At 43.7% G+C, this 26,080-nt stretch overlaps 2 protein-coding genes across 54 annotated transcripts; both read right to left on the minus strand.

Annotated features, from left to right (window-relative positions):
- Window positions 1-5,559: 5,559 nt before the first annotated feature.
- LOC109749521 (nuclear pore complex protein NUP98A) lies at window positions 5,560-12,990 on the minus strand. Of its 4 annotated transcripts, none has more exons than XM_020308468.4 (6): window positions 12,416-12,990; window positions 7,805-8,931; window positions 7,603-7,675; window positions 7,280-7,340; window positions 6,748-6,886; window positions 5,560-6,621 (listed from the first exon to the last, which is right to left on the minus strand). In XM_020308468.4, the coding sequence occupies exons 1-6, from the start codon at window positions 12,816-12,818 to the stop codon at window positions 5,695-5,697; spliced, it is 2,730 nt and encodes a 909-aa protein (XP_020164057.1). In that variant the 5' UTR covers window positions 12,819-12,990; the 3' UTR covers window positions 5,560-5,694. The 4 variants fall into 4 exon arrangements, with proteins under 4 accessions (XP_020164057.1, XP_040259664.1, XP_040259663.1 ...); XM_040403730.3 differs by having other exon boundaries at window positions 7,280-7,331; window positions 7,603-7,642; window positions 12,416-12,931; XM_040403729.3 differs by having other exon boundaries at window positions 7,603-7,642; window positions 12,416-12,931.
- Window positions 12,991-18,390: 5,400 nt separating this feature from the next.
- Window positions 18,391-24,366, minus strand: LOC109749518 (uncharacterized). 50 transcript variants are annotated; one of them, XR_012204580.1, is made up of 13 exons: window positions 23,757-24,359; window positions 23,520-23,666; window positions 23,026-23,051; window positions 22,486-22,567; window positions 22,237-22,287; window positions 22,125-22,154; window positions 21,685-21,876; window positions 21,512-21,591; window positions 20,802-20,885; window positions 20,152-20,265; window positions 19,519-19,607; window positions 19,376-19,435; window positions 18,391-19,125 (listed from the first exon to the last, which is right to left on the minus strand). XR_012204580.1 is itself a non-coding variant. In XM_073510221.1 (12 exons), the coding sequence occupies exons 9-12, from the start codon at window positions 20,169-20,171 to the stop codon at window positions 18,728-18,730; spliced, it is 249 nt and encodes an 82-aa protein (XP_073366322.1). In that variant the 5' UTR covers window positions 20,172-20,265; window positions 20,802-20,885; window positions 21,512-21,591; window positions 21,685-21,876; window positions 22,237-22,287; window positions 22,486-22,574; window positions 23,026-23,051; window positions 23,520-23,666; window positions 23,757-24,359; the 3' UTR covers window positions 18,391-18,727. The 50 variants fall into 49 exon arrangements, 9 of the variants coding, with proteins under 9 accessions (XP_073366322.1, XP_073366327.1, XP_073366324.1 ...); XR_002229666.4 differs by having other exon boundaries at window positions 22,452-22,567; XR_012204588.1 differs by having other exon boundaries at window positions 18,391-18,858; window positions 22,486-22,574.
- Window positions 24,367-26,080: the final 1,714 nt, after the last annotated feature.

Below are 26,080 nucleotides of genomic sequence, written 5' to 3' on the forward strand. Positions count from 1 at the left end.
ATTTGCAAATCAGTATTGTGTAAAAGTTTTAGAAACTTTTGACGTTCTAGTAAAAAATGTAAATTCAAACACTACAATCAAAGTTTCTATTTCTGCACAGCACATACCAAACAGGAAATTTAAACACCCTAAAGGTAAATCTTGGCACATTATTTTTATAATACAATGGATTTGTACAAGGGGATAATTATTTTTCTTGAAGAGTTTCTGTGAGTGAGGTTCACAAAGTTTTCATGGGCATGAACAAGGTTCAAGGCTAGCCCCCACTTCCACAATGCTCATCTGTCTCACTTTCACTTTTATTTTTGAATTTTTTTAGGTTCACATCTATACTTTTTTGTTTTTAGACTTTTAAAAAGCACATAACAAATAAAATGACTCTCTAAAACTTCCAGGTTGTCTCCCAGACAGCGCTTTCTTTAAAGCCATTAAGCTAGGCATAATGTGCTCAAGTAATCGATCCACTAGGATCCCAAGGTATATCAAAGCCAATTTTAATTAACAATGATTTATAATTTAGTAGTGAGCACATAGCAACATATGTCATAGAACAACAGATTCTAACTCTCTTCATATGCATCGACATGTCATAAAGAACAATTCATGCACACATAATAAAGGCTGATACATGGCATAAACAATTTCTTGCAATTTTATCGCATTAGAAACATAAAGAGGTGGAGATGTGGTTCCTTTCTCATAATAATTGCAAGTAGGAGCAGCAAGCACATGCATATCATGTCCATCAAAATCATCATGTCTAATGGTAAAACGCAACCCATCAATATAATCCTTAATAAGCGCAAACTTTTCCCCTTGGTCTAATTCCACGACGGAGAGTCGGCGTGGCGTAAAGTGTGTAGTTGGGAGAATTCAAAAATATAATAGGACTATCATGTGTGGGTGCAATAACAACAATTCCATTCTTAACATATGGAATTATAGCAAGTTTATCTTCATAAGCATCATTCATATTGGCATCTCGGCCATAAGCATAGCAAGCATCAAGTTCATCAAAAAGGGATATTTCAAACAAATCTAAGGGATCATAGAAATCATCCTTCAATGAGCACGAAGGGAAATTAAACAATGTATGAGATAAAGAGTTACTCTCGTTAGAAGATGGGCACGGGTAGCTAGTCCGCTCTTCCTCCTTTTATTCTTTGCTTTTCTCCTCATTATTTTCATCTATTGAGCTCGCAATTTTAGCACTTTCTTCTTCCATAGATTCCTGCAAAATATTAGTCTCTTCTTGGACAGCAAAGACTTTCTCAATAAATTCATTAATATCGACATTGTATTTATAATTTTCATAACAATATTTAAGTATGACATAATTTTCAGATCTGTAAAGAGCATCATCATAGTTTTTATACTTTTCAAACAAAGATTCAATTTCATAAGCACGCTTAAAAGTAACAAATTCGTCTATTTGTTCCACATCATAGTAATCATATACATCATTAGCATAAGAAGCCAAGGTTTCATTTTCATTAAATTCACATTGAAAGGAAAGGTGTGGAGCCTCCATCATTGAGCAATAAGTATAATCATATCTTAAGCATAAATTCCAAGCATGCTAACACAAACTTTAATTTAATCCCGTAAGTGTTTCCCTTTTTTAGACAAGCGACAATCCCTAAATATTCCCGGTGATCCAATGTGTCTCCCATTATCAAGCTGAACTAGAACGTAAAGGCACGCGTTACCGCGGTTGTCCATATTAAGATAAGAATTATAGAAATCATCGAGATTAGCACCGTACAAGTACGGAAAATGAATAATATATGCAGTTTTAGGAACGGAAAGATCCAACTCCTTCCACCATGGGGAGCAAAAACGAGATAACTCGATCAATACATAGAAACGGTTAGAGCCACAATATATTCCTACTTCTATGCCAATGTACGATGTCATTGCATCATGCACATGATGTAACATGAATTAACAATAATATAAAGTAGTAATTCGTGAGTAAAAATACTAAGTCGAAAAGCTAATTAGTGGCATATACCGGTTACCGTCGATGCAATAATGCATCACCTTCAAATTCCAACATCCACATAATGATGATACATCATGCGTATTGTAACATCTAACAATATAATCCACAAGCGTCTGTAAATCAGTATTGTCCACTCCAATAAGGTTCCTTCTCACAAATAATAATTCAAAAGGAGGTTAAACCCCCAGCCTCTGCAGTTCTCAAAATTCTCGGGGTTGCAGATCTGTCAAACATTAGTAATCCTGATTACACCACAAAAAAGGACACTACAAGCAATGACATTTGGTAGCAAAACTCATCGCATTTCGCAGAAGTTGCACATGAAACAATTGGATTTTGGTATTAAGTTAGTTGTGTAGTGTTATAATACCTTGTGGACCTCTTTGCATGACGTGTGAGGGGAACATGAGTGTTGGCATGAGGTTATCTGTAGTATACGAAAGCAAAGTCATCATCGGTATGGCAGATAATTAGGCAATAGTTAATCGTGAAAGTTATGGACTTTGGAGATTTAATTGAGCAGCATGTTCTCAGGAACAAGTAGGTGACATGAACCTTAGGTGAGGAGTTGGGACGTGTATTTGTTGATGGAGACAACGACATGCAACCCATGTTGTCCTCCTCGGCCTTCTGCAGTCCCCTGAACCGAACCAAGATATAGATGATGCAAATGTGGAAGGTGAAGACCATTTTCCTTAACTTGGTTTAGTAGAACAGTGTGATTCGCAAAAAAAAGGCAGAACAATGGAGCATGACTTGCTACTGTTAGAGTCGTTGTAGAGGCAGTCGGGATGTTAATGTAGTGGAGTGGCGCCCATTGGTGGTACCTTAACCTGATGTTGTCGGCCAAGGAGCTCAAGCTAACAAGATCTATGTCCTTCACCACTGCCACTGTGACGCATCTCTCACTCGCTCGAACGTCCTTGTAGACATTCACTCACAATTCTTCTTGGCATTGCCAACATGTTTTACAAATTGGTAGAAATATCAAGAGGCATAGTTTAGGAATTGGTAAGAAATCAAGAGAAGTCAAGAAGTCGAGGAATGTGTACATGGACAGCGTGATTTGCCATCATGGTGACCTTTCAGATGTAGACTCCATGATTGTGGATTGTATTCTCACGCCCACCATCGCTAATGCAATCGCCTCACTGTGACAGGGACAGTGAGCGAGGAAGCCCCATGGTATAAGGGGAGCAAAAGTCAGTCGTCGTGAAGGTCGGATTTTTGGCGTAGCTGTCGACACTTCTATCCACCATCACCAAGCCCGTCACGCGCCATTTCTAGAGTCGTTCTTGTCAACGTAGTTGTTCTCGTCGGCCATCTCGGTGCTTCTAGCCTCTGCCGCTATTGCCAGAGTTGGGATTAGGGTTTAGAGGGGGAGGAAGGTGCAGTCGAGAGAGAGAGAGAGAGAGAGAGAGAGAGAGGGGGGGGGAGAGAGAGAGATCATGTGTGGGTCCTGAAGTCGTCTCGGCCCGATTTCTGAGAAGGCCTCGAGGTAGATTTGCGCTGCAGCAGCCTGTCCACGTTGGAATTGCTGGAACGCTCGGGATTGCAAAGTGAAAAGGCCGCGACATGCGTTGGAGGAGCGAGCGATCTAAAGCGTTGATGAGTCCGATCGGACGGCCAGCGAAGCCAAAGCGTTGTGAAGCCTCTTAGGTGGCTCAGTTATACTGTTTTGTAATGGGGATTTATCTGAATTATCAAAGTAGTATTAATATTTTCCACATAACTAACATGGAGGATTTTAGTAGGTTCTCCATCTCTATGAGTAGCAAGTACAACTAATTTTTTTGGTGTTCGTATTCCATATCCATAACTAAAGATATAAAACAACTTAAAACAGAAAATAAAACTTAGAGATAAAGCCAACAAGCGCACACAGGAATATTCACTCCATAATATTGCTCCCCGGCAACAGCGTCAGAAAAAGGTCTTGATATTTCATAAGTATAGGGATCGTTTGTAGCCTTTATCGATAAGTAGGACTGTCAAACACAACGAAGAGTTAAAGGTAGAATTAATATTCTCTCAATTTCTATTAACCACCGATACAACCTTACGCACACCAACATTTGCTTTACCTAAAACAAGTATAAAACTAATTTTCAAGAATAAAACTAGAAGTACTTTGCGAGATAATAAAAGTTAATTAGTTTAGTAGAGAGTTTTTATAGAACGATGAGAAAGATTATCCATAGCAATTGAATATAACATGATAGATACTTCTCATATGCAATGAGGGAGAAGCGTAAGCTAACACACTTTCCATACTTGGATCATATGCACTTATGATTGGACCTCTAGCAAGTATCGCAACTAATAAAGATCATTAAGGTAAAACCCAACCATAGTATTAAGTGTAAAGTCCCCTTTAATCTCATACGCAACAATTCTCTTAATCAGATTTAGGCTGCAGTCACCCCCGCAACCCACCATAAGCGAATCAGGAACATATTGCAACACCCTACAACAGTAATCCCACACGGAAGGCACCATAGGACAACACCATATCAACATACAACTCGTATCAATCACACCATACCATAAATAACCGTAGGACAAAAGAAATCTACTCAAACATCATAGGATGGCTACACATCATTGGATAATAATATATAGTATAAAGCACCATGTTTAAGTAGAAATTACAGCGGAAAAAGTGAGGTTACACCGCTGTAAGGAGAGGGAGAGAATTCGTGGTGACGGCGACGAAGTTGTTGGTGTGGCGCCGTCATGATGGTTCCCTCGACGGCGCTCCGGCGCCCCCGGGAGAGAGGGGGAGAGAACCCCCTCCTTCTTCTTCCTTGGCCTCCCCCCTAGATGGGAGCAGGGTTTCCCCTCTGGCCCATGGCCGCCATGGCTCCCGAAGGGCAGGAGCCCCTCCAAGATTGGAGATCTCTCTCTATCTCTGTTTCGCGTCTCTGTTTCTAGACGAAAACCGTTTCTTAAATATCCGAAGATCCGTAACTCTAATCGGGCTGAAATTTTAACACGATTGCCCCACGATATAAACTTCCTTGCGGCCGAAGAAGAGCTCCAACCAACTTACGAGGTGTTCAGAAAGACATCCTGCCATGCCCTGGTGCGCCTTGTTGTCTTGTGGAGGCCGTGGGCCTCTGTATGCGTTGATTCATGTGCTAAAAATTCCTGTATATTTCAAAAAAAAACTCCATAAAGTTTTATCGCATTTGGACTTTGTTTGATATGATATTTTTGCGTTTGATATGATATTTTTGCAAAATACAAAAATATGCAAAAAAACAGAAACTAGCAATGGATCAATATGTTACTCTCAAAAATAATATTGACATAATGGCATGAAACAATCAAAAGTTATAGATATGACGCAGACACAAACGTAACCAGTAGCTAAGTCTTCTATAATCTTCTTTGTAGTTATTTTAGAACTTGCTCCTAGATCTGTTTTAGTTTGCTCTTCTTTTTGGTACAGATCACAACACGATTTTGACAGACTTTCAAAAGCGTACATAAACCTACAGCCGACAAGAAACGACCAGCAAATCGATATCCAATCCACACACACGCTAAACTAGTGCAACGTTGTGCATTACGCAAACAAGATTTGTATACAAAACATAGAAACGAACGAAAGTCATATAATTCAGAAAAAAAAAAGCGTCATAACAAGCGTCCTCCAATATCAGTTACAACTTCCATCGACCGAGCTACAGGGAATCGACCAGGCCTACTTCAGCTTCAGCAAAACCATAGGAGCTGAAGTGCTTCACCTTGAACTTCCACTCACCCTTTGCAGCGTCAAACGAGATGAACTCCACGCCCTGCTCCTCAGCCTTTTTCACCAGCATCTCCTTGTACTTGTCTACCCTTGGACCCTCCGTGTACGCCTCGCCTGTCTTCCTGTTAACACACTTGATGTTCAAAAGAGTCACCACGGCAGCTTTGTTCAGGCCCTCACCAACCAGGGGCTTTTCGTTATCGTCCTTGTACACAATCACCTCACGGTTATTGAATTCCACGATCGATTCCAGATCAAGGCCCCTTACATCAGTTTCTCCCAAGAATTTGATGCTGCCATAGCCTTGACGTCCAACAACAAAGTCTCTCACCCGACTGCAGTAGCCTGATTCAGCACGTTCTTTGGCGGCAAGCTCCTCTAAACTAGGCTCCGTGAAGTAATCTGCCTGGGATAGCTTAGGTATGAGCTTCTCAACAGAAGAACCATTCGCATGCGCCTCAGGTAATGCCTGGTGGTGGTCATCACGGTAGGTGCCATTTTCCACTGAACCAGACCGAGCCGGTGACACAACAGCCTTGCCGCGCTCCTTCCCAACCAAAGCATCGTTATGTTTGTCAAGATCAGTTGAATCTCTCAGTACTGATTGCCTGTCAGCAGCACTACGTGAACGCCACTGGTCAGTTGGACGGATTATCAGACTCCTCGGGTTCTCTCTAGGGATAAAAAAGGCATCCGCTTTTGGTGTTGCAGGAGATTCTTCATCATCGGCAAAAAACGGAACCTTTCCATCAGATGTCTGATTATATTTTCGTGGCAGCAGTTTTATCCTTCTCTGCGACAAATGCCTAGGAACCACCATGGATACTGTTCTGCTTGGAAGAGGCTTCTCAGCAACCTGCAGGGCAGCAAAATGCTTTAACCTCAGAAATACAAACTGCTATTAAGTACCCATCGTGCCCATCTCTACTGCCCTTCAATCTACAGAAACTATTGCAAATACTAAAAGATAGTAAAAACTAACCGGCAAACTTGATATGCCATACTGGATAGAGGGTGCGGATCCACCATTCCCAATGGACATCTGAGGCATTGCTGGAAGTGTCCCGAAGGGATTTGAAACAAGAGTCGGCTGCATAACCATATTGGACTGGCTGGTGGTTCTGCATCAAATATGCAACAGGTCATTAAAATTTACAAGTCCAAAGAAAAACTATTTGCTTAAGTTCAAAAAGTATATTCTAAGTGGGGATGAAGCAATAACAGATGTTGCCTAATACTCGTTTATGAGGTTAAATTTATGAACCAAGTCAAAACAACGTGTTTCCACTGTGGAGACAAACAAACACACAATAGTTCAAACTTCAAAGTTATCAGATAAAAGCTGAAAGAACCATCGAGTAGATTCTTCTATCTACAAACTACACGACCAATCTCCAGATTAATATCAGCATTATCATTTACCATCACCTTACCAGTAGTTCATTCAAATCACTAAAGAAAAAAGAAGTAAAGAATAAATGTACTTCTGACGAAGTAAATGGAAAGAGTCATACTGCTGTCCAAATGGAGCCAGATTCATCGTGTTGGAAAAACCAGTGAATCCACCTGTAGAAGCTTCAGTATCCATGCAGGCATGCATACGCAGAAAAAAAGTTAAAAACAAAATCATTAATGAAACATAAGCACTGAGAGCATGCTCAGTTGGCAGTCAAAAATTGACTAGCCCATATTTGTTAACTCCAGAACTTGTCAAAAAATTTCCAAGTTCTGATAGGCAGGCAAGATACCCTTTTTTTTGGCTTGCCTGCATATTGGCTGACAACTTTTGGCACCAAGCCAAGCAGCCTCTAAATGGTAAGGAGACAGAAACACTAACCTGGTTGGGTTTGAGGTTGGAATGAGAATAAGCTTGGAGTCTGCTGAACAGGAGCAGATTGTTGAAATGTTGACTAAAAATACAAGGAGTGAGGATCAACATGTTATTCGTGCGAAAACAATGTTGAGGATTACATGACAGGAATAATAATATGATAAGTACAGGCCCAAATATGATAATTGCACAGGAATAGGATGCTTACTGTTAGAAAAGGTGAAGATGTGTTGCCAAACAGCCCTCCGGTCATTCCAGGGTTCGGTGTGTTGAATATACCAGTGGAGAAAACTGGGGTGCTTGATTGCTGGCTAAACGACTGGCTAAATGGCGCTATTGCAGGGGAAGACTGAAACAGCCCAGCTGATTGAGTATTATTACTAATGGATAAGCTATTATTGAAAAGATTTGGGGTTGTCGATGGCGTGCTGAATAATGAAGGAGTAGTATTCGCAAATAGAGATGGTGAGGTATTTGCTGAAAATGCAGAGCTGCTTGTTTGTCCAAATGGGGTAACTGTGGGCGACGAAAATGGGTTCGGAGTGGCACCAAAACCACCTGTAGAGGGCTTAGCAAATGGATTTGCCGGCGGATTTGTTTGAAAACTTGGCGACGGAGTTGGAAAGCTGTTCGCCACTGGAGTTACAGAAGAGTTTGGTCCACCTTTGTCTCCACGCTGGTAATCCTCCCACCTCAACTCTTCATGACTCTTCTCTTTGTATGCAGGCATGGCTGATATGGAATTAAGTTTTGCAGCAGGCTGAGTACCACTTGTAGCACTGTCAGGATCTGGTGTCTGCACATAAGGCTGTACTCTGGTTCCTCCAGATTGATTTCCAAATGAAGCTTGCCCAAATGCTGGTGCTGCTGTCTGCGAGCCAAATGGAGAAGTTTGTGCCCCAAAAGGCGAAGGAGTTGTTCCGAACGGAGTGCTTCCGGCTGCAGATGCTGTTTGTCCAAAGGATGGGGAAGAACCAAAACTAAAAGCATTTGCTGGCGTGCTTGAAGCTCCAAAAGCTGGAGCACTGCTCGCACCAAATGTTGTGGTTCCTGAGGATCCAAAACCAGGAGTCGTGGTTGAACCGAAGGGTGTGGAGCCAAATGCTGGTGTGCTGGAAGCCCCAAATAGGGATGTTGATGTTGAGCCAAACGCTGGGGTGGTCGTGGCACCAAAGGATGGCGTCGTCGTGGTGCCAAAGGCCGGTGTAGTTGTGGCGCCGAAAGTGCTGTTGCCAAATGTTGGCTGTGTTTGCTGAAATGTGCTACCGAAAGGACTAGACTGGCTAGGAGATGATCCAAAACCACCAAAACTTGGCTTTTGTCCAAACAAAGATCCTGCAAAATTTATAGAGTAGAGGGCATTACATCACACACCAAAAAATTGTACTCCCTCCGTTCTGAATTACTTGTCTTAGATTTGTCTAGATACGGATGTATCTAGCACTAAAATGAATCTAGGTACGGATGTATCTAGATAAATCCAAGACAAGTAATTCGGAACGGAGGGAGTAGGTCTAAAGATAAAATTATAAGAACAAAAACTGTTTTAGTGGAACAAATGTGAAATGCGACATTAAACTTAAACATTACATGAAAATATGAATACATGCTGCCAAAACAAATATAACTACCAAATGACTTCTGCTGTATCTCATATAAAGCATGTTTGAATAAAATACTCACAACTAGTGTCGTTTACGAACCCCTAAAAAGAACTAGTGTCGTGCACGTGGTCGCTGCGGGTAATGTATCGATGTTAATACTACCTATTAAAGTATGAAGTATAATACAGAAGACATCATATAGACATGTATAGTGTTCCAAATGCATGTATTTAATACTGGCAAACTGTGTGAAAGGCAATCTTGTAATGTGGTTCATACAAATATGCTTATGGAAATGTATGTGTTTTAGAGAATTAGGGAACTCCATTTTTCGAACAACTTTGTTCCCGCTTTAGTTCATGCACCTATACCTGCATGCACGTTAACTGCTACAGGTTTTTTGCTTATGATGCTTGCCCTTGCTATCAACAAAAATAAAAGTTATTAGATTTGTGTAGTCCTTCAAATCATACAAATCTATCTTTCTGTAGATGATGCTTTCATGAAATTATACTCTCTTTATTCACATCATTCACGAAACTATACAGTTAGGCCCCGTTTGATAGCTCAGTTTTTTCTACGTATTATGAGAATACTATACAGTTTATTAAATACCATGGCTTTAATTACTGTGAGCTGTTTGGCAACCCCAACAAACTGTCGTATTGTCAAAACTGTGGTATTTTCTCTGCATTAAAAAAAGAACCCTTGACTTCTATTTCAAAAACATAGCACGCAAAGAAAACGAGACTGTTCGTTATCGCCTTCCTCGCTCCCAAGCTGTCGCCGCCGCCCTGAAGATCGTCGGCCATGGCACAAGCCAAGAGAAGGCAATGGAAAGAAAAATGGTGTCCTTCCTACCCTACTTGCACTCCTCCTCTCCACGTAGGCGCTGTGCATCAGGTCAGCCCCCTGGCCACCTCATGCCATGGTCGCACATGCTGCTGGCTGCAACGCTAACTCCCAACAGACTGCTGGATGAGCCTGTGCACGCCGTTGTGTGCGATCATAGCCACACCATACGTGTGTCGCGCTGCCATGTCGCGGCCTTGCTCGCCGCGCATGTGCTGCTCCTGACAGCTCATGCTCGCCGCTGTCGGACAAGCCGCAGCCAGGCCAGAGCGACGCCGTCCGCTTCCAAGCCGCGCCGCTCTGCTGCCGCCGCCGCTGATGCATAGCATGCGGCCGGGTCTGTTTATGCATGGCTGTTCAGTTTGCAACCACTGGCCAGCAAATATCGTGCATGTTTGCAACTGCTATGAACCGGCTAGCTTGCTAATTTACATCGTTGTAAACATGCACCAGCCACACACTGTCACAGTATTCCCAATACTACAAAATACTTTGATATGTCAAAACTATGGTATCTGGTACCTATAGACTAAAATACTGCAGTTTTTCAATACTATAGTTATATATGAACTTCAATCCTTTTAAGCTGAAAAGTATCTACTCGAAGCATTACATTAATTAGATCTTTATAAATATAAGAACGGTTGTGATGTTTAGAAGGATTGTTGTGTACTTCCGTATGGACCATCTCTCGGTACAAAATGGTTTGACTCCCTTTTTAAGCAAGTAGATTAAATCTAGAGGTTTTAATATGTATTAAATGTGCATGCAAATGTGTCCACAATCGGGCAGTTAGGGATGGTTTATATGAATGGCTTATAATTGGTTTGCCTTCATGAGTCAGGACTATAGAAAGGGGTGCTTGGCTGCTTGCACCATAGTACTCCCTCCGTTCCTAAATATAAGTCTTTTTAGAGATTACACTATGGACTACATACAGATGTATATAGACATATTTTAGAGTGTAGATTCACTCATTTTGCTCCGTATGTAGTCCCTTATTGGAATCTCTAAGGAGTATTTAGGAACGGAGGGAGTATAACGCTAACGCCGATCTGCTTCTAATTACCGTTTTAAAATGACATGGTTAATTACGAATAGGCGTTAGGAGCCAGTTTCAGAACAGAGAGATGTGCATGCAGAGTTGCAGACGTGTGCACAAGTGGGCCGTTAGGCATGGCACTTGATACAAATGGCTTATAATTGCTTTGCCTTCACGATTCAGGACTGCATAGGAAGGGAAGCTTGCCCTGCAGCATTACAACGTCGACCCGCGTCTGGTTACCATTTTAAAATGACGTGGCTTAACGGCTTTTCTGATTCGGCCCGCGTCGCCCTACCAAATCAAAGCGCACCAATATTTTGGAGAGGGAATCATCCGCCTTCATTTTGCCAGCAAGCGGGCATGAAATCAAAACTGCTAGCCAAAATATTGGCGTCACTGAGAAGATTTGGCCTCCATCCAAGCAGGAGCCCATCCTACTAGTCAACGTCGATTTTTTTGGTGGGGCAACTCCCAGCCACCGTCCAAACAGCCCCTTACAGCATGTTTGGCAGCTTGAGGTATTGGGCATGGGAGTTTACGAGGGGGAGTTTTTGAAGAAATTAGACTTGGGAAGTAGATTATTAGTCCCATTCCCATGTTTGGTGTGTGGTAGTAATAATCGATGGGAATTCTGTAGGTAGTTACAGGCCTGAGAATTGTTGACGGTACGGGAGTTTGGATAAGAAAAATGAGCGCTTCATCAGCCGTTAAACAACAAGACGTGAGCAAACATTTTTTCTTTTTACGTCAATTCCCACTACCACGCTTAATTACCTGGTCCTCCCAGGGAAGAGATTCAAGGGAGTTGGATCTCTTAATTCCCCTTACTCTTCCCATCCTAACTCCCATGTACCTGAGCCAATCAAAGGAACTTAACTTCCATAGACCTTAAACTCCCATTCCCCATCGGCAACTCCCTCCAAACAAACACGCTGTTAATTACAAAGGAGCATTAGGAGGAATAACGAGAGATAGGGGGATTTGCTACCTTTGGAACTACCAGCCATAGTTATGATTTTCGATAGTTGGACAGAGAAATTCCAAAGTAAGCATCAAGCTTCAGTGCCAGATAAGAAAACCTTTTTTCTTTTTTGCGAATCAGCCAGATAACAAAGCCTAAAAGGTTGCTTCAGCATAGCTTTGTTCTAACCTTTCAAGAAACGAGGTATAACTGAGATAGATTTCGGCAAGGTTAGCAATGAAAAGCTGCGCATGTGCATGGCAAGTAAAGATCCAGTAATCAACAAAATATAATGAATAATAAAATGTTTTCATAGTGGTAGAAGATAAATGCCGAGATTGCGAGCAGAGCACGAACCGCTGCCAAAGCCGGAGGATGTGGCGCCCGCGCCAAACGCGGGGGCTGGCGACGCACCAAAGGCTGGCGTGGAGCTCCCGAACGGAGAGGACGACGGGGTGCCGAACGCCGGCGTGGATGGCTGGCCAAATCCGCCAGTTGGCGCGGCCCCAAACGCCGGGGTGGATGTAGCCCCGAACGCCGGAGCGGATGGCTGGCCAAACGCGCCGGCGGTGGAGGACGTGGCGCCAAAAGGCGAGGTCGTCCCCGTCTGCGCCCCGAAGGCGGTGGTCGGGCTGCCGAAGGGATTGTTGGTGGTGGTGGTGGTCTGGCCGAACCCCGATTGGGCCCCGAAGTGGTTGCTGGAGGTCTGCCCAAAAGCGCTAGCGGACGACTGCCCGAACGGATTGGTGGAGCCGAACATGGCTGCTCGATTATGGCGGCGGCGGGGGGGGGGGGAGGGGGAGGGGATGGGGATCGACGGCGGCGTGTTTCTTCTTCCTCTGTCGGTAGTCTCTCGATCTCACCAGACGGGCCGAGGAAAATAGGGCTATAATTGTTGCGTAATTTCAACGAGCGAAGCCCTAACCTTGTTACTTGGGCCAGGCCGAGATGGTTGAGCGGTGTTTCGATACGTGCGCTAGGCCTGGGTGGGCCTATAGCTTTACCCGCACACGCACCCTGGCGGCCCAAATCCTATTCAGCGTCTTCACTGCCATTTACAGCCCGCAAACTGGGAGAGCAGTTGAGAAGCGCTTCTTTGGGAGCCTCCCAATGATCACATGGAATGGGCTGAGAGCATGTCACTTGGCGCGCTCTCAGTCATCACCACGTGTTGCGCTCTAAGCGCTCTCTCTGAAAAAAAATTATCCGCTTTTGGCTTTTTAGAAAAAAAATCTTTTTTTTATTTTTCACCGGTCTTTCTTAGCTTCTTGACAAAAAAATGAAAAAAAAATGTTTTACAAAAAAAAATGTTTTTTTGTGAGAGGCATGGTTTTGCTTCCGCGAGAGGCGTGGATTTGCTTTCGCCGGAGGCACGGCCGTGCATCTTGAAAAAGAAAAAAAATGTTTTCTCTTTTTTCTCATCCTTGAGAGGCGCGGTTTTGCTTTCGCGAAAGGCACGGTCGTGCCTCTTGTAAACGGAAAAAATACGTTTTCTCTTTTTTTTCGTGAGAAGTATGGTTTTGCTTCCGCGAGAGGCACGGCTATCAAAAACAGGAAAAAACTGTGTTTTCTTTTTTCCGTGAGAGACACGGATTTGCTTTCACGAGAGACACGGTCGTGCCTCTCAGAAACGAAAAAAACGCATTTTCTCTTTTTTTCTGTGAGAGGCACAGTTTTGCTTCCGCGAGACACACGGTCGTGCCTCTCAGAAACGGCTTCCCCAAAGGGAAATAATATGCTCCCGGTTCAGTATTTCGTCCATTTTTTGTGAGAAAAAGTTTATCAAAACCTATCAACATGGTATCTAGTTTTGAAGATCTCATCGTGAAGAATCCAACAATGAAAACGGTTTAAGATTTGGACGCACGGTTTAAGAAATAAAATGTTTTGAATAAACGGATATACGAAAAAAGGGAAAACTCCCAGGTTGCGACAAAGTGGCGCACATGTAGCACGCCACTTGTAACAACCTGGGGAGATGGGAGTGATCTATGGAAGGAGTACTCCTCAATTATTGATTTCGGCAAACTGGTGCAAACCCCCTTTCCATCTTAGGCTTGGCCTGTTTAGATTTATTTCTTCCTCGATTGCAACATATCGCGCTTCCAAGTCGACCAGTCCACTTTTTTTTTCTCAGTCAAAAAAAACTATTTTAGGAACTTTCTAAAAGGTTCCACCAGATTTTTTCGAGCGGTTTCCCCTGAGGTTTTTTCCAGGAAATTTGAAAAAGTTGCACTATTTTTCTCCTTCTTTTCTATTTTTATATTTATCAAAGTCATGAACTTTTTTCAAATGTTGGAAACTTTTTACATTTTTGTGAGTTTTTCCAAATTACAAGCTTATTTAAAATATTTTGCGAACTTTTTTCAAATTCATCAACCTTTTCATTTTTGCAAACTTTTTTCAACATATGAATTTTTCCAAGTCTTCAAATTTGTGAAATTTTCTCACATTCACAAACTTTTCTATATGCTGCATAAAATTTTTCCAAATTTTTTGAACTCTTTTTCAAAAAAGTGAACTTTTTCATTTTTGTGATTTTCCCTCATTTCGGCAAAGTCAACAATCAACTTTTTTTAGGCAAAGTCAACAATCAACTCTTTACAGTCAATGGTCGCTAGCCCACCAGTCGCCATTTAACTAAAATGCAGCTGGGCCAGCCCATAAGCTTTCACGTGTGGGCGCCAGCTAGCTTAGCTGGCGCCAAAGGCGCTCTATAGGAGCTCTCCCTGGCGGGTTCTCAAGAAAAGAAACAAACATGGAACTCTAAAATAGGTGATGTCTTTTCTCTTATTTTTTTTCTTTGTTTTCTAGCGTCCCGTGGTGCATCTACAGTCGGACCTAGCTAATCCACCCCCTCCCCCCACCCCCAAACGTTTGCGGATGTGTTCGTGAATAGTGATCGGTCACCCGTCATTTAGTTGTCTCCGCAGCCGTCCCCCTCATACCGGCCCCTCAAAATCATGTTGCACATGCAGTGTACTAGCAACTACGTAGATCAACACACTTAACAACAAATGGACATAGTCCATATTAGCAAATGGACCATACAACCAAAAGATATCTTAGTTCATCACCACACAGGACAGGACATGATTAGATTTGTAATAAAAAACTAAAGGTAAACAGATACAAAGAAGGGCGGAGGAAATCACCATTCCATGTTGGATCCTTCCTCTTGCGGTCGCCGGTGCGGCTGTATCTCTCTGTGTAGTCATCGACAGCGGGAGGAACAAAGTCATCGTCGTCACACCCATCGAAGACGTCGGAGGAGGTGATGATGCCGGCCATCCGACGGACCACGTGCGCCTGCTCCTTCACCAGCCGGGCGGCCTTGGCTTTGGCCGCCACATCCTCCACCGCCTCGCGCTCTGACAGCTCGATGGCGAGCCGGAGCGCCTTTCTTGCGATGGAGACGCTGCGTGTTGGTCTCCGCCGTGGTGAGCAAGCGGTGGAGGACAACCATGAGGAGCTGGTCGTCCGGATCGACCCGTGCGCGCACACAAGACTGATAGTGATGACTAAGTTTGTTTAGTTCTTATGTAATATTTGGTTTAGATTTCTTTTAGTGTTATATGTAAAATAGTTTATGCTAGTGGTTGAATCGAGTTTGAGGGACTAGTTTGATCAAATTTGCATCGAATTTGTGTTCAGTTTTTGTGAAGTGTTAAGTTTAGGGGTTTGGTTAGAAGTTTTAAGAGGAGCAAATATACTCTTCTAGAATGCCATATAGTACTTCTCTAAATTATAAGCGATGATTATAGATACTCTTTTATCCTATTCTCTTCCTGGACGCCAGGTGTAGTTCCTCCAGCCACCCGACGTCATTGTTGTACATATAGATTAATTAATTAGCATCTGCATCAATTAGTGCTGGACGTTCTTTTTCTTTTCTTTTTGCTAGCCACAGCTTCATGCTTTCCGCGACGCTGTTCCGGATAACTTGTTTGTGCTGGCACTAGTGCCGCACGTCCTAAAAAAGCAGTCCTTTCTGCTAGGCACAGTTTCAGGCTTTTCAGCACATCAACTGGATGATTAGCTTTTGAGAAGACGTAGATCAATTTCTTCGGTTGCCTTGTTGATTAGTACAGGCGAAAGACCGAGACCGAGACGGCGGCAGTAGGTTGCCGACCAAATTCTCCAACAACCACGACTCCACACGTACCATTGCAATTCAATTAGGCTCCACATAATCCGCTCTAACTCATCGACACCTGCTATATCTCGCGGGAAGAATACAGCGAGAACGATAGTCAGAAAGAACAAAAGAAGAGGAGAAAAAGATGTGATAGTGCCCTTAAACTAATTCGAACCAGTGACTTCGATTTCTTTAATTCCTCGTTGGTTACTTAGACGAAAATTATACTCTGATTAATCAGTTGTCGTCTTCAACAGCCGACCGCTGCGCTAAACATGCCGGCCTCATTGCAATTACCCCGACAGGTCCCCAGAAGCAATCGTCGGCAGATCGAAGATGGATCGGCCTCTCTCCATCCAAATGGCACTTTTTTGGACTTGCAATCCAAGGATGGATTACTTCGGCCTGCTGCAGTTGGTTAAGGTTTCAAAATCCCCCCAGGAAAGACAAAGGATAGGGTATAAGAGCAAATTAGCAGACCCCGCAAAATCCTGACACGCAAATCACTTTTACCGTTTGACAAAAATCTCGTTTACGGGTCGAAAACAAGCATGGCCGATCAAAAACCGAAGATGAAATTGCATAATTTAAAAAAACAGATTCGAGGAGTAGTTCATCACATACTACATATATTACATGATCAAACACTACAAACACTAGTTCATACTACATACTACATCAATACTAGTACTAGAGGGGGTGGGGATCTCACGACGGCGAGCTCGCGGCCATGGACGACGCCGTGGAGGAGCTCAATCCTCCTCGACGGAGCTGCCAAGGTCGATGTACTTCTCCCTCTGCTCCTCGCGGATTGCGCCGCCACTCGTCGTCCTTCTCCTTGGCGGCGAGGTTGGCCGCGAACGCCTGCTGGAACACGAGGTCTTCGAGCTCCTCATGGTGGCACCAACGCTCCGCCTCCTCACGCAAGCTCCACTCGGCAATGGCTGCCGCGACCGCGTCGACATCGACAACGAAGTCCTCCGGCCCGATGACTCCGCGGTTGCCGAGCTCCTCGGGCTCCTGCTTGACGGGGACGAACTCGGTCTCCTCCAGCTCCTCCGACCACTCCCTCTTCACGGGGAGAAGGCCCGCGCCGCAAGAGGAGGAGCTCCCGGCGTACGAAGATCTCGCCGCCCGCGGCCGAGGACGGCGTACGGCCGTGCCGACGGTTGTATTCGTCCGTCTCCCGGACGCGGAAGCTCGGCGACGGCGAGAGGCCGCGGTTGGTCCACTTCCTCGCGCTGTCCGACCGGACGCGCCGCTCGCGCTCGGGGTCGCTGCCGCCACCGGATATGCTCCCGGAGCCGCGTCTGGAGCTGCACATGCGGCCCCACATGACGGCTGGAGGCGGAAGGGGCTCGCCGGCGGCGAGAAATGTGCGGAGGAGAGTGAGGAATTGCAGAGCTCGGCGTTGGCGCGGGGATAGGGTTTCGACCCGCAAACGCACCGCGAACCCGTAGATATACTGGTCGGGGCGGGCGGTTTGCGGGCCGCGGTAAATATTTTTACGGGTCTGGCGAGTATACGGGTTCTGTTCTGGCCAAAAAATCAAGCCAAGCCTGTATACTCGCCGGAATTTTACGGGTTTGCGGTTTTTGCGGGGTCTGCGAGAGTTGCTCTAACTTTATGTTGTATGGTCAGAGCGTACTGCGTAGAGCACACTGCACGCCTGGGAACCATATTGGAACTTGGGAAGGATCAAAGCTGGCACAAGAAATTCATATATTCAACTTCGAAACAAAATGTAGAACTATGATGGGCCGGTTCCGAACCTAACCATCAAAGCTAGGGATATGAGTTGCCATCTGTCTTTTCAATCAACTAGATGACCCGGTTGCGCCAATGGCGCAAGAACCCAGTTAGAAGCTATGTTAGTAGTGAGTAAGTAGGATATGTAGATGGAAAGATAATGCAATGTAGATTGTATGACAAATAGTAGGATGACTTAAATTGATTTTCAGACGAAAAACATAAATGTTTGGAAAAGGAAGTAAGCAATTGTGGATATGATGGTGGATACAATAATAGTGTTAACTTGGATTTCACCATGTATTAATTTCCCTTTTAGGTCTTTTGGGATATTGATGGACGATCATACATAGGGGAATGTAAATGGATCCCTTATCTATATTGGTCATAGAAGCAGAAAGCTTGTCACCTAAATATAAGAAAATATTTGCATTAAACAGTAGGGTTTAGACGCAGTTGGAATATATATATATATTACATGGATCAAACATAGCATCATGGATTCCAAATTTATACATATCAGAGAGTAGTGCCAAAAGCAGAGAGTGGTGCCAAAAGCAAACAGGTTCTTAGGGTGAAGCTATACACACAGAGCTTCATAGGCTATTTAGGTAGTTTAGTAGACTGAACATGATGACCAAAGAGTCCAGTGCCAAAAGCAAACAGGTTCTTATGGTGAAGCTATACACACAGAACTTCATAGGCTAATTAAGCAGTTTAGTAGACTGAATACGATGCTCAGAGGTCGTGCACGGTGAGACGCAGGCGCTTGTAGTTGCACTTCAAGGTGAAGGCATATATTTTTCTTTCCTTCGTATTAGCTGCGGGGAAGAAGCCTGCCCAGCCTCTCGTAATTGTTGCCCTGTTATCGACTCCTTTGATTAGACGAGCTTTGATGTAGGGATTTCCATCTCTAGATTTTATTGGCAAGTCATAAAGCTTTGGGTAAATACAACTGACCAAGAAATACTGCAAATGAAAGGTAACAACACTGAGAAAAGAAATATTGGAAATGAAAGGTAACAACACTAAGAAGAATTGTATATATAATTGCAGGTGATGTGTATAGGGCCTTGGCATTCTTTGAGTGGCAAACGTGTGAGCCGCTTCTTGTATAGCCTCACTTTGTTTCCCCATCAATGACCATCAAAGCTTAGAAAGTATATAGTGCCGGGTGCCCCTATGCAATGGTATATAAAATGGTTGGTGTAAGCATATGCATTTACTGGTATTAGTAGGGCAAATGAAAACATTGTTTGATCGTACGGGTTATGTAGGCCTTGTGTTCAGCCTTCTTTGGTTTTATAAATTTAGTTGTACGTGTTGTATGACGATAATCATGAAGAGGGTTTGAAAGATTAGTATGAATAGGAAGGCAAATAAAATCCGGTATAATGGCATGACAATGGTAATGGTAGATGGTTTTGTACCATGCAATGCATGCTCCTTTTTCTTGTTTTCCTTGGCATTCAAGCGACGGTGCGAAGGGCCTATAGAGTTATAAACAGTAAGAGGTTTAAAACCTGAGTATAAGCAGTGGGTTTTAAAAGTAAATCTGTCATGGTGTGCTTACCAGCATCATTACTGATGTTGATAACAGTTAGTTTGTAGGCTGCATTGTTAGGCTGAGGAAGCGATTCGGAAGACCCGCCATCATCACCACTGTAAATAACATTATAGATTTTCAGCAAGGAAATGCCGCAGTTGTTATTCTGGTTAACTATGTCCTTTCTTAATGCTATGTAATAGTCCTTGACATAAAGACAACTCAAATCAAAAGAAAGCTGGGTAAATACTTTCAAAGCATCCAGATGGTGGGCACAAACATCAATACAAAAAGTGATATAAAATATTAAGAAATTTTAGGTTCATTTATGTTATTCCAAGCCAAAATGTCCCAGCCAAAGAGTAGTTGTACCAGCAGAATAAACATATCAGGTTTTTTTTGGAACAAAGCAGTAAAGCGCCCATGGCCAGGAAGCCACAAGAACAAACGTCCAAACACAGTACCGCTATTCGTACAGTCGCTATTGCTACAATAGAATGAGAAACTTTTTTCTTAATGTTCTTTCTCTCGATGAAAAAACAGGATGTTTGCATTACAGAATAAGATGAAACGATGATAAATTAGTTGTAGCCCAATTGAGCATAGAGATTCATGCATTAGAGGATAGTGGGTTTCAGAGATATTGTGTAGTTTCCAGACCAGCAGGCAGCCGACCACATGTCCGGTTGTACTCCTCGGTGAATCCAGACCTTGGGCAGGTTGTCAATGGACGCCCGGCCTCGATCTCAAAAAGTCCAGTGCATTCACCTGTGTCTAGAGAGACATGACACTATCAGACAAATGCAACAACGTGTAGGAACCAAAGGCATGTCAGGGAAAGTTCAGCAGACCTCATGTTGTAACGTCAGCTAAGCGACTTTCTATTGATCCTCAAAAAAAATACTAAGCGACTTTCTACTGAGCAACAAAACTACAAAGTGGTGTTGTAACAACCTGGGTTTATGTACTATGGTCGAAATGAATCAGCAAGGGTCCAATCAAAAGCTAACATTCTTTATAGGTTCTGGTACTGACTACAAAAAGAAAAAACTGGAAATTTTACTTATGCGCAGTATAATGCCTGGCCATCAATTTTTGCATCAAATATCACAGAATCCTATAAATACAAATCAAAAAAATTCTTCTAATACTCTAGTAACATAATCTAATAATTAACATATTAACTACACTATTGCTTGAAGGGTTCAATCAAAAGCTCCTATTTATTTTAGTCTGCCAGGCAATCTCTGTGTTCAAGCATATTTTGTAACCAACTTAATTATTCATTGATAATGAGGAAGAAGAACTACCTGAGCAGCTGACAGGAGGGCTTGTATACACTAAAATCCAATCTTGTCCAGTGAGGGGATATTAAGCATACATGTCCACTGAACCTACAATGCCGATGATCTGTTGTGATACGGTTCTTGAAATTTACGATACGATATAAAATAATTTCGAGTAGTAGGCAACCACACCATAACTGAATCTATCAGCAAGTAAAAGTCACATTCCAATTTTGAAGTAAGCATGCAATTTCCAAGTTAAATGCAAACATACTGTATGAACCGGAGAGAATAGATCTCAATGGATTAAATAAGCAATAGATACAAAATATGTACTCTGAGGCTGAACTTATTTAGAAACTTAATAACTAAACTATATGTGTGAGCTAGTAATCTCTCCCATATACTGAAAAGGAAAGATTGCTAGTAAAAGAGTCAACAAGACAACCAGTATGCCCAAGCTCCAGAGAAAGAAATAACCCAAATACACTGCCAAAGCAAAGAAAAAATGACAGGAAAAAAAAAGAATGATCGACCTAAAGAGATTGTAGGAAAAACAAAAATATTCGCAAATCATTTGTTTTTTCTGAGTTGAATTACTCCTTCCAAAGCAAATGGTCAAGCTGGCTGTAGGAAGGAACAGCCAAAAACATGGCAAGAAAAGGGCATCAGTAAAAATGAGAAAAATATATCTATAGAATAATCATAAGGAGTTGATGGGAGGAGAAGCATACATAGCAGAATTTCGCACCGACATGTTAGGTTTTGTTGAGACGGACACTGAGTCGAGCAGTGGAATAAATTGTACACAGACCTACAAGCACCATGGAGTACAATTTCACAACCAAATCAAAAGTACACAGGTGGAGCACGGTAGGGAAGCAAGGGAATGGAAGAAGGAGCTCACGGGGAAGATGCGACCATAAAGTGAAGAGGGAGTCCAGCGGTGTATCCTCATCTCCTCCCCTGCTGCTCCTCGATGGTGCGCCCCTCCTACGATGGCGACAAACGGAAGTAGCCGGTGGGCATCGTCGGCAGGGCTGAGCCATCTTCCTTGCTGGCTCTGTCTTCCCCATCTTCCTCGGTGTTGACCACTCAGCTAGCTCGAGAGAGAAATAGATACATAAACCACAAGAAATAGATACAGAAACTGGAGCACTTATCAATAAATATATGAGTTTAGAAGGGAGCAGTAAGCCCTTTTCTCGCTGTTAAGAGATCATGGAGATATAAATATGAGCTTGCTCGTAAATATGCGATAACAATTCAATTGCATGAAGCTGAGTAAATCCTTTTTAGGACATAAATCTTTGATTTGGCTAGTACCAAAATTGGCTAGTAATTTACCCTTGAAATCACAAAAAGTACATGTAGTACCTAACATGAAAAAGTAAAAAGAGATGGAATTAATCACACAGATAAAACCACACATCAATAAAAAAAAGAGGGAATTACGTACAAGATTATCCATGTAAGTCAAGGTGCACATGAAGGTTGTACTGAATAGCATCTGTACAGAAGATATAAAAGAACACCAAATTACACATTACTGAAGTGAACATAGAAACTGGCAGCAAAATATAAGAGGATAAAACTTTGAACATGTTGATCGGCAATTCTCTATAGCTTGCAAATACACCAATGAAAGGCAGCGTGCAATTTGATGATACAAACCTGGCTAAAGTTAGTGGAGTCAAAGTGCCTAAACCTGAAAGAAAATAGTGGCACCACAAAATGCCTCTCAACCACCTGTTGGCTAGATTTATTTTAGACGGTGGAGCATACAATCCCTACAAACTGAAACAAAAAACAATAAGCACGAGAATGACAAACAATGCAAATAAAAAAACTGTTCATTCGATAGCAACCCACAACGCTAATGGCTAGTCAAGTGAAATATATAGATGAAAATGATAAAAAAACAGCAACCATCCATATATTTAGATACAAATAAGGGCATATCCAAGCATTACATGCATGACAACCTCAAATCGATGGGGTCCGTTTGGTTAGATCAGAATGAGCAAAATGGAAAACAGTGGCAAACATTCAGCACAAGGGAAAAATGTTTTGCATCTACACAATGGTGAAGCGAGGCAATGAGCCAAATTAGTGCATCTACTACATATTTGACTCACTCTACGCTCCAAGCTTGCATAGCATCACAGTAATGCCAGGTCACTCATGGAAATTAAAATAAATTGAAGACCAGGATTTGCGTATGGTGAATGAAGGAATGACGACATACCTGCAGGAAAAATTAATCACATCATCCTACAAAAAAAACAGAAAAGAAAAGTCAAACCCTCTATCCTAGAGCTTCCTCCCTGTGAATTTCTAAGACACAAGGGCAGCACAAAGGAAGACGTTTTTGCATATAATATTCATAAATGAAGTTTTTACTCATTATCCATTAGTAACAGAGACATCTTAATAATATGATTTCCTGGTAGATAAACAATTACAAGATGTGACATTAGTGTGCTGACACAAATGACATATTAAAAATACCAATAATTTAGAAAAATGGATGATGAATGACTAAATTGACCAAACCAAATAAGGTCCAGATACTACAGGTAATAACTAATCACTTGACTAATTGCGGGTAATGCATAATTGAACTACTGAAATGGCATGTACAGCCAGCCACCAAGATCTGTAATGCAGTCATAAACCTGCACATTAAAAGGCTGATATTGTTCTTATTCATTACTGCCTCATACAACAGATCCGACCAACCTATAGCTCAGCTGGTGCTGTCCAAGGCGGAGAAAATGACTACCACCCGACCAAGTCGTGCACAGCAACGGAATCCTCTTGCTCGGCCGTGGCGTCGATTACTGTTGTGTAGTAACAGATCTCTAAGTTGCAGCACAAAAATCACTCCTACTCAGAAGAAAACAGAAGTGTTGATGGGTGACGAGAGAATTTCGCCTGTAGATACGAAATACACCAGGAAGCAACGGAAGTACGAACCAGAGCGCCTGTAGGTACTAATTAGACGAGGGAGAGCCTGACGAACCCGCAGAGACTGGCGAACGCCTTGCGCGAGAACCCCGTCCACGCCTCCGGGAAGGAGCCGCTGACGACGTACACGAACTGCGCCGCGTTGATGGGCCACCAGGAGGCGTTGCCGACCATGGCCGCGCCCAGGAGGCCACGACGACCCAGCTGAGCAGCGCATGCACGCCGACCGCTGCGCCTGCAACTCTCGCTGCCTCCCGAGAAAGATCCGCCTGGCTGCGTCGGGACGGACGCGGATCGGGACAGGCGGCGTGCTCCTCCATCAGGCTGGGAAGCCTTCCTGACCGCCCCTGTTGTCGGGTGACCTGCGTGCGAGCGATTGAAAGGCGAGGAGGAGGAAGAGGCGAGGCGGTGGAGGAGTAGCAGTTGGCGGCTGGGCTTCTAGGGCGGAGAAGGAGGAGGAGGAGGTGGGAGGGAGCGTGGCGGCGGGTGAGGGAGGGAGGAGGGAGGAGCATGGGGGCTGTGGATTGGGAAGGGAGAGAGAGGGGCGTGGGGGCTGTGGATTGGGGCTAGGGTTCACGCGGTTGCCAGCCAATCAGAAACTGCCCACGCCCCGCCAACCTTCACGTAGCGTACAGAAAACCCAGCCTCTGGTTGCTAGCCCTCACAGTCTAACGACCCCACCCGTCATCCTCTGCTGAAGTGGCCACGGACGTGAAAAAAAATGGACGGCTAGCCAGACGCCAGCGACCAAAAAACACCGTTACCGCCTGAGTAACTCGATCGCGCGGTCAAAAAACGCAGTGCGCGCTCGATGCCTCCAGATCGGCGGGTACTCTCTAGCAGGCTTTATATGTTAGACTAGTCGGATGACTGAAAATCAACCTTTTGAAAAACAATAAACTCAACCACCTTGGTTTTATATTTCTACAACAGAAGTATTCTCACATGCATATACGTTTAGTCCATGTATGATGCTACAAATGGCGGCATGCGGATGGATGTCGGGTGTGGTATATTTGTCCCGTCTCGTCCAATCACGTGTTTCCGGCATTGAACAGGCGTAGACACCGAAGACGCGTCGCGGGCGGCGCCCTCGGCCGACGCGCCACTTCAATAGCAGAGTCAGTGAGAGGTCGCGTCCGCCCTGAGCCGTTTTCGATGTTGAGGGGCGCAATCTACAGCGGCATGAATGTGGGGAGCTGGCGCTGGATGGGAACGCAGGCGGGCGAGGGAGGATGGGTTTTGGTGGGCCAAGGGTGTCAGAAGCGGGCATGGGATTGGTCCAGACTCCCGTAAAAAGCACCCCATGTTTGTCTCCGATTTGCGGGAGAAATCGTGTCCGGACCGCGTCGCGCACCGATACAAGTGCGCGTTGGATGGCTTCTGCTGTCCAGACAGCGCGGTCCGAGTGCATGTGAGAGGTTTGCGGGTTGGCGTTGGAGATGCCCATAGTCCACATATAGTGCTACAAATATTATACTTTTTAAAAAAAGATCATGATACACCAAGAGCAGAGGTCCAGATGGTGGCCTTCAGGGATGTCTTGGAGGTATGTGGACTAGTTGATTTAGGGCTTATTGGTGCCCCTTTTACTTATGATAATAAGAGGAGTGGGGCTGGTAATGTGAAGGTCCGGCTCGACAGAGCAGTTGCTACTAGTTCATGGAGGAATATGTTTGCTTTTGCTGCTGTGACTCATGTGCCTTCGCCTTGTTCAGATCATGTGGCCTTATTAATCAAAGGTTCGCCGGATCCGGGACCTGTGGGATGTAAGCTGCGAAGGTATGAACTGTTTTGGGAGAGAGACCCAGCCCTCCCGGATGTAATTAACGAAGCTTGGGTAGCTCTTGGTTCTGTTCAAAATATGGCGCAACTCCGGGAGGCTCTAGCAAAAACTATGTTGTCACTCGGCGCTTGGAGTAAAAAGTTTGGCAATGTAACTAGAGAGCTAGCCAAGTCCCGTTCTCAGCTCGAGGAATTTATGATCATGAATATTGACCAGCAAGATATTAGAAGAGTAACAGATAAGATGAATGAGCTCCTCTATCAGGAGGAGATGATGTGGCTTCAGAGATCAGGAATCTCTTGGCTTAAAGGGAGACAGAAATACGAAATTCTTCCAAAGTAAGGCGGTGTGGAGAGCTAGGAAAAACAAAATCAGAGAATTGACGGATAGCATTGGGGTGGTCCATTCAGATTTTGTTTCATTGAGTAACTTGGCAAATGAATATTTTCAAGATCTTTTTTCTGTTGATCCGTCTTTGGTTGCATCCCATGTGATAAACTTGATTGATGCAAAAGTCTCCGAAGCTGATAATATAAAGCTATGTGCA

This window comes from Aegilops tauschii, chromosome 3 (assembly GCF_002575655.3).
Source record: "Aegilops tauschii subsp. strangulata cultivar AL8/78 chromosome 3, Aet v6.0, whole genome shotgun sequence".
NCBI classification, from domain to species: domain Eukaryota; kingdom Viridiplantae; phylum Streptophyta; class Magnoliopsida; order Poales; family Poaceae; genus Aegilops; species Aegilops tauschii.

What these genes read in the sequence shown, in the direction of transcription:
- LOC109749521 (XM_020308468.4), bottom strand. Translation starts at nt 12,818, where the DNA reads ATGTTCGGCTCCACCAATCCGTTCGGGCAGTCGTCCGCTAGCGCTTTT. An exon ending in CATCTTCACCTTTTCTAACA is followed by an intron (nt 7,676 to 7,804) that starts GTAAGCATCCTA and finishes TTGTATTTTTAG; the next exon opens with TCAACATTTCAACAATCTGC. An exon ending in CTGGCTCCATTTGGACAGCA is followed by an intron (nt 6,887 to 7,279) that starts GTATGACTCTTT and finishes TATTTGATGCAG; the next exon opens with AACCACCAGCCAGTCCAATA.
- LOC109749518 (XM_073510221.1), bottom strand. Translation starts at nt 20,171, where the DNA reads ATGTGGTCGGCTGCCTGCTG. An exon ending in CAACATCAGTAATGATGCTG is followed by an intron (nt 19,436 to 19,518) that starts GTAAGCACACCA and finishes ATAACTCTATAG; the next exon opens with GCCCTTCGCACCGTCGCTTG. An exon ending in AAAGGAGCATGCATTGCATG is followed by an intron (nt 18,808 to 19,375) that starts GTACAAAACCAT and finishes AGTCGATAACAG; the next exon opens with GGCAACAATTACGAGAGGCT.